Source organism: Myotis brandtii, unplaced genomic scaffold (genome assembly GCF_000412655.1).
Source record: "Myotis brandtii unplaced genomic scaffold, ASM41265v1 scaffold196, whole genome shotgun sequence".
NCBI lineage: Eukaryota > Metazoa > Chordata > Mammalia > Chiroptera > Vespertilionidae > Myotis > Myotis brandtii.
The window spans coordinates 2,270,197-2,282,757 of record NW_005357311.1 but is presented as its reverse complement, the minus strand read 5'-3'; the positions used below and the strand labels follow the sequence as shown (position 1 = coordinate 2,282,757).

The window sequence follows — 12,561 nt, the reverse complement described above, 5'->3', positions numbered from 1 at the left end:
CAAGTGCACCCCCACCAGGGATCGAGCCCACAACCCAGGCATGTGCCCTGACCAGGAATCAAACCAGCAACCCTTTGGTGCATGGACAATGCCCAACCAACGGAGCCACACCGGTCAGGGCCAGTTGTGTTTTTTCACATGCTGGTGTGACCACCTAAGTTAATTTTTGATACACTAATGGGTCACAATCCCCCACTGGAAGCACGGTGGTCCAGTGTACCGTGCCATGCCTCTTCTCTGCCTTCTGCTGTCTGAGCAGTACCGCGTTACAGAGTCCAACATGAACACCCAACCAAAGTATGAGGATCGTAAAACATTCTCCCCTGAAAACAATTAAATGAACAGTCTACCGTTTTTCTCATGCTAAGGTTTTCTATTAGATGATTCTTATTCTGATGGAATGCAACCAAAATGAGTAAAACCTCGTGGAATTTTGATGATTCTCTTGTTTATTCTAGGAGAAAGAGAATGGCCAAACTTGGTGCCAAATTGCCTCCAAACCAGGATACATCCAGCAATCCAGTCAACACCTTTCATTCCTGCTAGCCTCAGGCACCCTAATGTCAAACAGGAAACACTGGCAGGGAGCAGTTCTACCACTTAGTTCAACTCTTCAGGACAACTCCCTCACAGAACAAAACAGTAAAGCTTCATGAATGCTGACCTCGTTTATTTGGAATTTGGCGTAAAAACTTTAAACAATTTTTACCCACAATTACCTTTGCCAGCCTAAGAAGAAAAAGATTGATGAGCAAATTAAGAGCCAAAAGACGACTGCAAGAAAAATGTTTACCTTATTTAAGAGAACAAACTCGTCTAGCATTATGGATCACAATCATACCAGCTTAATAAATTCTCATGACAAATCACTTTTATCTATTTGTTAAAGCAGGTCTGGAAGGACTTTCATTTGGCAATATAGTCAAACTTGTTCAAAATGCTATTTGCACTTTAATGAACCTGAGTTTATTTTAAAATAGGCTGTGATTCACAATAGCATATTCAAAATTTTAATGAGTGCCTGAAGTTATCCTATGTAAGGTTTACACTATTAAACACCTTATAAATACTGGTCTGACGAGCACAAAGCTCAGTTTTTTCCACGTAAAGCAGAATGTTCTAGTATTCTGACTCCAAGAGTTAGAAACAGTTTTACTTACTTTTACTCAAAATAAACGTGGGTTTTACAGAAGAAATACCATGCATTGCTTTATTTTTCTTAATTATGACCTCCACTAAACAATCCTGGAGTTGCCTATTTAAATGTCCGTTATATTGAGTCTTAATTTCTTAGTTCTTTGTGGCTCTAATGAAGATTCAACCTTCCCATAATTTCAAATACTCAAGAATTAAAAAAAAAAAATTCTATAGCCTCCGAGTTTTTATATATATAAAAACATATATATATATGTCCTGCTTACTAAATGAAAATGTTTCTATTCCAGTTTTCACCATATTCTATATGGTTCAAGGGGAATGGAGCGGGAGGAAAGAAAGGGGTGAGAAGGATGGTGAAGGAGAATGGAGGGTAGAGAGGGGAAGCAAACACTGGATAGTCTTCTACCCAAAATTCTATCCCGCACAGGCACAGAACAATGAGGTTGTGATCACTCTGAACTTATCCACGTTGACTACAAAGATGACAAACTTAAAATGAACCCGTAAAAGTGCAGTTCTTTGAAAACCAAAGTGGAAGTCATCCACAAGTGGCTCCTGAAGGACTTGAACTATTTTTCAACAGCAGTCATCAGCCATTGCCTTTGAACACATGGTCTCCTTCCTTAATGACTATATCGCACTTCAATGTCAAATGGTGAGATTTTTGTTTCCCAAATTCAGCTTAACTGTAAGAACCACCAGAGGAACTTGTTAATTACAGGGCTTCCCAGTTCCACCGCAGATCTACGGAACCTGAAGAACCTCAATTTTCTGATGGCAAATTCAGGCTGTTGGCTTTCTGCCTTTCTGCCAGGCAGCATTCTATCAGCACTTCAACCAAAGGAGCCATACAGCTGCTCAAACACCACTCTGATAAAGGATTGATGGCTTAAAAAACAAAGTTTGGACAAGTCTACTGGAAAGTCACTTCAAAAGCATAGGCCCAAATTCCAGTAAGGTAAAACAGGGGGCAGACTGTGGTAACAGTAGCCATGAAAAATGTTTGTCTAGGCTCAAATATTCCACCAATAAGCATCATAAATCTAGAAAGTAAAACACAGCACAAACCCATGGCGGTGTGGTCTCTCAAGCAGTCTGGGGATTATCTGTATACTCCAAGTCTTCACATCACCCTGGGATGTAAAATTTAATAATCATCAAAAACATGGAACGAGTCCACAGATACATTCATATTCTTTGGTCTCTTGAATAGTAAGAGTTTGGAAAGAAAGGGCTTGAAAAATAAAGACCAACAACTCCATCCTCTACAACATTCAAAGGCAGACAGTCACATCAGATGAAAGAGCAAATAATTACCTTCTAAGTGCCTCCTGCCATGTTCATTTCCCTCTTATTCAATGCAAATTATATCTCTGAGTTGAAACATTTTAAAAATAATATAGGAATATATATAACAGGGATGTCAGCCAAGAACTGACTCAGCAGCTGTGTGTTTAAATAATAAGAGCAACTCAAGTAAATTCTGAATGGTCAGTCCCTCTGAGGAAAACTCTTGACATTTTCTCTCTTCCTTGAGCTCAATCTCTTTCTTTTGGCACATTCTTCTCATCACACAGTATTTTGTGCATTCATAGCACTTCATAAATAATAAAAAAATATAATGTGGTCTTTAGACATAGGCCTGAGGAGATCAATTCTTAGAAACAATTCCAAAAGTTAACATTAATCATGTGGAAATGACGCTAAATGCCCTCAAATGTATTGCTAAAATAGTCTTATTTCCGAAGCAAAACATATAATCAAAATGTGGAAGATAGTTGGCCATTCTAAATGGGGTGTGTCAATACTAGAAACTAATGTAAAACATTAACCTAACCTATTCATCTCCATCTTATCTAAAATCTCCAAATCTGTCACCACATTTTGAATAAAAAATTTAATCAAGTCTCAGTTTCCAATGATAGTGAGGAGGAAAGCAAGAGAATAAACCTTTCAAAGTTGTCCGGAATTGCTTTAACATTCATGTTTCCTCAGGGGTTTTCTTTAGGCACTGAGCAGATTATACTTTTATTAGGATAGTAATAAAGCTCATTTCATTCGTTAAATAAAAATACCTAATAGAAAGCCAGAATCTAGTTGATGTTCAAATCCCAAGTTGCTCAAGTGATGCAGAAGGCCAGGGATTTTTAAGTGGCTGCAAACAACCAAATAAGTAGATAATAATGACAGTTTCTTCTTCTGCATAATGGAAATAAAATGTCTCAACACACTGAAGATGAACTAAGAATATATCCTATAGTACTTGGCAAATTCAAGGTTTATGCAAAGTTATGGAATTATGCTGGGATATTCGCCCTGTCTTCTTATGACTATTTAACACACCAGCCTCTCATTTCTTGCCACCATGACCACCAAGAAGAACATAACAAGATCAGAGTTTCTGTAGAATTCCAGTCCACTGAAGTCCAGCTAACAACACTCATAACAACAACCGTAACATAGTTGGCATTCCTTGTGATGAGTAACTCTAATAAAATTAGTTTAAAAGAAGGCAATTGGACTAAAATAAGAAAGGAGACTGGGAAGTGCTGCAGCGTCTAGCACCAGTTAGCAATAAGAGTCATAGGGAGAAAGGGCAACAAATACAAAACTGAACAACAACAAAAGCTAGACCACGGGGATAATGCTCAGCTCGCATTATCCTTTGATGGTGTTTCCCATTATCTCCTAATGACTACTTGCATCTCTTAATAAAGTACGCACAACAAAGTTTACTGAGACTAAGGCTATACTTTAAAAAGAAAAGCTAACCATAAAAATATATGCTGGCAGCTCACTTGAAAATACTATGTGATCTTGAAAGAAAACGAAGGGTGCCCAGACTTTCATTTCTGACCATCCATGAAGCAGAGGCCAGGCAAGGGAAATGCCCAGCCTAGAAGAGAAATCTAGGGAGATTTTCACTCTCTAATAGGAGAAGAGGAGAAGAATCAGTGGAGAAGGAAAATCGAAGGTTTGTATCACATTAGGAGGGAAAAACATTCAATATTAAATCTGTGTGGTTCATAAACAAGACCTCTAGTTAAACAAGAAGACTACCATGTACATACATATTGAGGGTTTATATACTGAAAATACGTTATTACTCGTGGAGAGTTACTATGATTCATAGCCATCAAATGAGCAGGCACCCTTGAAACGTAGGTTGCTATTAGTACCTTCTATTATAAGAAAATGCTTTAAAATATTTTTTCTGTTGTTGGATAAAAGGCTGTACCTTATTTTTCAATTATGATAAACCTTCCAAACTACTGCTACTTGACAAATATTTGGGGATAAACATTATAAAGATAAAGGGTGATTTTCTCCATAGCCAACTTGTAGGGATTCCAAGTTGCTATCAAACTACCAATTTCCCTGTCTCTCACAATTTACCTTTCTTGGATTTGGCTCCGATCTTCAGCTTTGACGGCCAAGCAATCTGTGTATTTGTTTCCTCCATGATCTGCAACAAAAATTAAGAGAAATACTGATTTAATTAAGAACCAGTGTTTACAGATAAGATTTTCTAATAAAGAAAGATCATTTTCAAGTCTTTAGGCTCATGTGGATACAACAAAATGATCTCATTTTAAAGCAATGGAGTAGAAGGGGGGGAAGGAGGGGGGGGGGGGGGGGGGAGGGAAGAGATGCATTTTATAAGCTTTTTATCTATCAGAAATATTCAAGTATATTTTGTTACTCCCAGTGTTTCTCTCCATGATGCCCCAGGATGTTAACATAAAGACAACAAGACCAAAAAGTACATGAACAAGCAATTAACCCAACTTGTTTGCCAGAATGGTCAGAAATGCTTGTGCTGAATAAAATTCCCCAAAACAATTGCCAATGGATTGCAACACATCAAACATAATCCTTGTAATACAAAACTATGTGGGTTAGGTCGTTCTAAATGAAGATTTTTTTTTGGGGGGGGGGGGGGGAATAAATAACTTGCTCTGAGCACATTGGTATTTCATTAAAGCTGATGAAAAGCCTCTAAACATGATATCACAGCGTAAGGCTACATTCCCATCATCCTTTGCCTGGTCTAAAATGGCATATTTGCCACAGTTCTTTCTCACTTACTTGCAGCCAACACTGGCCAGGAGGCCCAAAGACCGCACAAGCGAGGGGAGCGAGACTGCCACACAGAGGACAGAGACAGTAAGAAAAGGATGAGTCACCAAATATGTGTATCTTTTGATCTTCTCTGCTTTTATCACATGACTCAGACAAATGTTTACTTCTGTACCATGAATATAGACTGCACCTAACTGTAGAGCAAACAACTAAGCAAATCCGCAGAAACAGCTGATTACATTAATCACTGAAATTAGAATAGGGTGCTTACTTTTTAATACGGATTTAGAGTTAACTAAACAAACTAATGGTGAAGACATAATGAAACACATTAACGGTCCAATTATTTAAAAGTGCCTCTTCGCTCTCCGTCTTGGTTACGACAGGGCAGAAGGCTAAATGGTTAACATGTTAACGTGCATCCTACTTCATGTAATCCCCTTTATCATAGCATAAAAAGGCTTTCAGCAGCTGCTTCAGTCTGGCATTTTGTCTATCCACCCCAACGTTTTTTGTTCTTAAACGTGAGCCAATATTTTTAAATCGGGGAATTTCCCATACAAATTCAGATTTCTGGTTCTCTGTAAAACTTGGCAGATTTAGCACCTGCAGCCCACATCCCCACATGGCCACTCTTGGGCTGCATGGGAGACCAGATGCCCTCTCTGGTCAGGCCCAGAAGGCTCCAGCTGCCCTCCAGGCCCCACTGCGTCTCTCCCGCTGAGGTCAAGAGTCCTGGCCATCACCACTGTCAGGTTTGTATGATCACAACTGCCATTTCTCACGGTGTTTGCACTGCTGCTTTTCTTCGAGAAATATTTCTCTGCACTGGAGTCTCTATTAAAATCGAAAACCAATGGAAAGTTATACTGTCTTCACAAGGTCAAGGTGCTGGCCTGGCTCTGAAAGTAGGTATGCTCGTCACCCCAGCCCTACAGGACCCGGCCCCTGCTTCTCTCATCTTACACTGTCCTTGTTAATATGTATAACTGTCTTCACCACTAATTTGCTAAGTTAACTCTAAATCTATATCTAAAAATAAAATAAATATTATCCTCCCCATCTCCCTCCACTCCAGCTATACGGGCCTCCCCAAGAACGTGCCCTGCAGGCAACCCCTTCGGAGTCTTTGCATTCACTCTGATGGCTCCCTGTCACCTCCCCACAACACACACACTCCTGCACCACCTCCCAACCAGAATTACTCTTCCCACTTCACTGCGTTTATTTCCCTCCTAACCTTTGTCACAATCTGAAATTCTCCTAATTTTCTGGGTTTACTTTTTTATCATTGTCTCTGCAAAATAAAAGTAAGCTCTCTACTCTGTACTCAACAAGCACAGGATCTGTTTGGGTAAATGAATCTTCGTAGCATGCCCATGAAGTAGATTTTTTTATTCCTCACACAGCTTCCTAGCAGAGTGATGCTAAAAACCCCAGACTGCTTTGCAAAGACCACAGTTTTAACCACCATACTATACTGAACGCAGGCCCTCCCTATTTTTAAAATGTGGATATAAAAATTTGAAGATTTGCTTTAGGAGTTATGGATACTAACTGGCTATAGCATCCTACAAATATTTATAAAAAGCCTATTTAAACCCTTATCGGAGATAGCATTGGCAAATATATCCTCCCATGCAGTGGGCTTTCTTGTTGTTTTGTTGATGGTTTCTTTTGCTGTGCAGAAGCTTTTTATTTTGATGTAGTCCCATTTGTTTATTTTCTCTTTACCTTCCATTCCTAGAGTCTAGGAGCTGTATCGGTGAAGATATTGCTTCAGCATATGTCTGAGATTTTGCTGCCTGTGGATTCCTCTAAGATTTTTATGGTTTCCCATCTTATGTTTAAGTCCTTTATCCATTTAAGGGATGTAGGAATCCACAAAATACTTTTTATTCTTCCGCAAAATCAGAGAGTAAATCATTACTTTAGTGTTGTTCTAGTCTTGACATTTCTGTTCTGTTCTTTCAGTTGTCATTGTGTGCCAGGTACTACTAAAGAGGTTATTCAGGTATTTGAAGGAAGTTCAGCTATAGATGCCAAAATACATCCTGAGTTGATAGGGCATTTCTCCAGCTGCCATTGTCGGAGGTTATATTTGATGATATGTTCACCGAGTCACAGAAATGTTCATAGAGGCCCCATTGTCTCAGCAGAAAGCATGTCAGTCATGAGTTACTCAATCTCTTGTGTAAAATTCACCCCCAAACAGATAAATGAGGCTGGATTATGGCAATAAACAGTTGGCTTTAATAGTATTGATAGAAACTGAAGTTTTCTTTCCTATTTCCTGTTATTCTTTGAACTGGTATCTCGGGGTCTGTTTTAGCCTTCCATGATAAGAGATATTTGAATCAAAGGAGGACTTTGAAGAATACAAAGGATAGCAGCCTTGCTCTGTAACTGCAAATGCCGGAGGCTTACATAACATGATGCTTGAGAGCGCTGGTCTGGGCCAGCTTTCCCACCTGTCCGTGGCAGCGGTCTTGGCTAAATTGCTCGTGAGCTTCAGTTTCCTCAACTGTAAAGAGTTATAAACCACATGTTCTGGTTTTCTCAGGACAACCCTGGTTTACAGCTGCTGTCCTGTGTAATTATTAATAGCACCACCTTCACGCTCAAAGGCAGTCAATAAAAGGATAGATCAACCAGAGGACGTGTATGCATGCAAATAAGCCTAACCAATAGACACAGACACCAGGGGGATGAGGGCATGAGTGGGGGGATAAGGACACATATGTAATACCTTAATAAAGAAAAAAAAGACCAAAAAGAAAAGAAAAGAAAAGAAAAAGACCATTAGATATATGTATTGGAAGAAATGTGTATAAAGCATGGCTATCACGTTGGACAAGTACCTTTGGTCAACCTCACTTTTCTCCTCTGTACAATTAGCTGTAGAGTTTCTGTGAGGTTTTAAAAGAAAGCATGTGGAAAACCCAGGCACAGGGTGTGGCACACAGCGACTGCTGGGTAATATGAGGCCTGTTTTAAGGACATGTTGATGCCTTTGGGGCAGGCACTGTTCTGGACACTAGGAACAGCAAAATAGACAGTGCTTTCCTCAGGGAGCACATGGTCTGACAAGGGCAAAGACAAGTTAACCCACCACTATGAACTGTATGTGTCCCAGGTTTCAGAACAGGGCAGGGCAAGGTGGGGGTGTGTAGAGGAGATCCCAAGTCGTGGGGAGTCAAGAAAAGTTAGCTCACGGAAGTGACTACTAATGCAGTGACCTAGAGGAGAAGAAAAAGTGGGCTAGCTAGGGAAGAGGTGAAGAAAGTGTCCCAGGCAGAAGAGGAAGAGTGTAGAAAAATCTAGAAGGAGGGCAGGCAGGTACTGGACAGTAGCTGAGGTGTTTCAAGGCTCACCTTACCCATCCAGGATGGGGAATGTGTCTTGTCTTCACCACCCTCCTATGAGTCTGCACATTGACATGCTCCATATAGACTTGAAGACATGACACAAACCGAAGCCATCTGGTACCTGTGCTTGGCTCTAACTTGCTACAAATAAGCCCTGAGAACCAGAGACGTAACTACAAATCGGAAGGGGCCCTACTTACTTCACCTTCAGAAAATTCCCCCTTGGAATTTATCAGTGAAGCTTTTCAAACTGTCATCCACAATGACTCCAAGTCCATTCCTCTGGCGTAGACACTGTATGCTATCCGTATACTATCAGTACCCGCCCGCGATGGGAGTGGTAGGGTGTGAGGCTGTCCCGAGAGCAGGAGGAGGAGGCACAGTTCTCCGCTGGGATGTGGGTGCAGGCTGGCCCAGGTGGCCCAGTCTGAAGCTGGGTTGCTGGAGCAGGGGGTGGAGGCATGTCCCCTGGTAGAAGTTGGAGAAGGGGGGGGATAGGAGGGTGCAGAGGCAGAAACGGCACTAAGCAAGTCAGAAAGCTATGCTTAAAAAGATGTCCTAGTGGTCATCAAGACAAATAGGAGAATCAAGATAGACAGGGGAACTGGAAAAGGTGAGGTCACAAAGCTGTGGCTGAAATCAAAGAAGCCATCAAACCTCTGAGAGGAAAATGACTATCTTATGTCTCAGGGGGGAAAAAAAATCCTAAAGTAAGTTCCAGCTAGTTTGTTTTTTTAAACTTATTATGGCCTCCATTTCCACCTTCACAAAACCCAAGTTCCAAGCACTACTAAACATTAAATCCCACCTTAAAATACTTTAGAGACTTTTGTTTTAAATCATAATTCTGGATGCTGTACATTAATAAGGCAGCTAAGGAACAAAGGTCAGAGATAAACCTGGGATTTCTCCGAGGGGCAAGAAAGACCTAGGACTCTTACAGGCGAGTTCCATATATTTTTTAAAAGATGCCCAGGGCTTCCAGACAACCCCAACCTAAGTGCTTACTTTCCGTTTCAAAGAGGCAATGTTGAGTTGGACAAGAGCTTGGATGTGGACACCAGTCTACAAGCCACTGCGCAGACTGAGTTGTGGAGGTAACATGTTCCTAGTGTGTCTAAGGCTCAGCGCTTTGAGGAAGGAGACAAGCAGGGACGAACTGTAACGGGAGCTACTGGCAGCCTCCTACCATCTTCACAAGACCTGGGCAGGTTTAATAGAAAGCCATGAGAATTAAAGTGACTTTTTTTTTTAATTCATGAAAATGGGGACACTGAAACAAGTTAATTTTATGGATCCTATCGTGGATGAAAACACGGACACCTCTCAGGAGGAGATCATACGATAGAAAGCCATGAGAATTAAAGTGACTTTTTTTTTTATTCATGAAAATGGGGAGACTGAAACAAGTTAATTTAATGGATCCTATCGTGGATGAAAACACTGACACCTCTCAGGAGGAGATCATACATTTTCCACAATCCAAATAACGTGCAAAACCTCCCAAGGAAATCGCTTCCCAGGAACCCATGATATACCCTAATTCTCAAGCAAGTCAGGATAGTGTCCAAAGCATTAGGTTTGCATTCAAAGAATAATTCAATTAGGTGGCCCACTCTGACCAACCCTTTCCAAAATAAGATGTTGATGCACCCCTGTTGTATGAAATATGAACTGAAAGTTGGGAAACATGCTTAAAATGACTAGTGCTGCCTTGCGGCACTAAACTATAAATACCACGATGTCAGTTAAGCTAAGGAATGCCTAGGAATGCAAAGCCATAAAACCTCTGAGAAGAAAATGACTACCTTCTGCCTCTGGGAAAAAAATCCTAAACTCAGTCCTAGCTGGTTGTTTTCTGGTTTTTATTTCAATTTAATTATTGTCCTGGTTTTCGCTTTCACAAAGTCAGACCTCAAAAAACAAATATCTGGTTTTGAATCCTTTTCAAAAACCATTCAATGACACCTTAAATATTTTAAAGACCTGTTCTAACTCTTAATTCTGGATGCTGTTATGGTAATGGCATTTCAAATAGGTCAGTTTCAACTTCTGGACATCTTCACTGTCAGAAGAATCTTTTCTCAATTCTACCGGTTTTTCTAGGTTTCTTTAGCTGCGTGCGCTCTTATAATATGTCACAAGGAGAGAGGAGACTTTGGAGAAGTCCATCTAAAAATTTAACTATGAAAAATAACTATTTGAAATTTTTGTTGTAAAACTTACTCTACTCATTACTTTCAGGGGATTAATAATTGAAATGTAAGTTAATTCTTATGCTAATCTCAGATCTGATGAATAGAAAATATTTATAGTAATAAAAGTATTTAGTCGAGGAATATCAATTTTGAAATATATTAAGCAATTAAAATTAAGACTGTTGATATTAGAAAGAACATCTATTTTTACAGTTCATCTTTAAAGGTTACTTTTTCATCATAAAAAAAGTCTGATGAAGACAGTCTGCTATGGATATTTAACAGTTTGGAAGCTAGAGTTATCTTAACTTTCTAATTTATATTTGCATTTCATAAACAGGGAGTGATGTTCTCTAATTAAAGAGTAATGGCATTGGTTTTTTCATATTAAAAAGGTAGTTAATAAACATGGAATCCTATGCTCCTGTTTTGGTTTTAGTTTTAACTGTGAGGAGTGATGCAGGGGAGAGGTGGAAACAGAGGGCAATCTATATAAATAAAAGGCTAATATGCAAAGTGTCCCCACGGAGTTCAACCGAGAGACTGGGAGTTCTATCGCTCACTATGACGTGCACTGACCACCAGGGGGCAGCGCATAACGAAGGAAGGCCCCAATCTGTCCTGATCCCGGCCAGGCCTAGGGACCCTACCCGTGCATGAATTTCATGCACCGGGCCTCTAGTGTTTACATAAGCTGGAATTTGAAATTTTTTTAACTGGAAGAAAGTTATATTAGCTATTGAAAAAAGTTTCATCACAGATTTACATGCAATTATTGAAATAATTTCTCTCTCCAAAATTAGGAGAAAATAAAACAAGTAAAATCAAATCAAATTCTACATGCAGTTTCATCCATAATAGAAAAGAATTCCATTTACAGTCTTCAATGCTCAAGTCATAGATTTTTTCCATCTCCAACAAATTCCAGATTAGCAGACCATGCAGAAAGAGAACATATCTACCAGTGTTCACTATACTACACATCTTGCAAGTCTGCAGCAATTTTAGGATAATATTTTACAGATGAAGGAAACCTTTGCCAAACCAACAACATTCTACTAACGTGCTTATTTCACCAAATTCTTCAATCCAGACGTAAAGTTAAAAATCCACAGGTAAGTAATCAGCATCTCAGTTCAACCCAAGACATGTCTATTTATGCTGACTTTACTTGAAGCATTTATTCTTGGACCAGGAAAAGAACGCTGAGCACTCTAACTTGACATTTATACTCGAAACCATTGAAAATTCATCATTCAAAATGGCTACCAGCTGGGCGCCATCTGTAGCCTGCTTCTCCCAAAGTCCAACTCATTTGTGCTCTATTTTCCTTGTATCAACAGAGAAGTAAGGAGGCTGTTTAAAGTTTCTTCTTGTACTAATGGGTTGTGAGTCAATAGCTCCTTTCACCTTGAGGGGAGCTAAATGAGAGGAGAGCCAACCAGAAAACACTGGAAAGTGGCGCTGGGAAAGCAGAGAACTTCTCTCATGGGAGAGTGTCTAAAAACTGAGGATGCTTATTTAGCTGAAACATTAAAGATATCTGGTGTATTTCATTTTAAATCTAAGAAATGCATCTCAATGATTCGGTTATTTATCACCTCCAGACTCCTCCTCACCTTTACCTTACACAGTTTTCATATCCATGTCCCATGTGCTCCTCACAATAATCTTATAAATCAGACTAGAGGCCCGGTGCACAAAAATTTGTGCACTCGGGGGGGAGGGGGGGGGCCCTCAGCCCGGCATGTGGC

At 39.9% G+C, this 12,561-nt stretch overlaps 1 protein-coding gene across 1 annotated transcript in view; it reads right to left on the bottom strand.

Annotated features, from left to right (window-relative positions):
- The window catches only part of BICC1 (BicC family RNA binding protein 1), a 238,432-nt gene that overhangs the window by 101,031 nt on the left and 124,840 nt on the right, over positions 1-12,561 (bottom strand). The window contains exon 3 of the mRNA XM_014538709.1: positions 4,555-4,624. Coding sequence (XP_014394195.1) covers positions 4,555-4,624 — 70 coding nt within the window. The remainder of the gene's footprint in view (positions 1-4,554; positions 4,625-12,561) is intronic.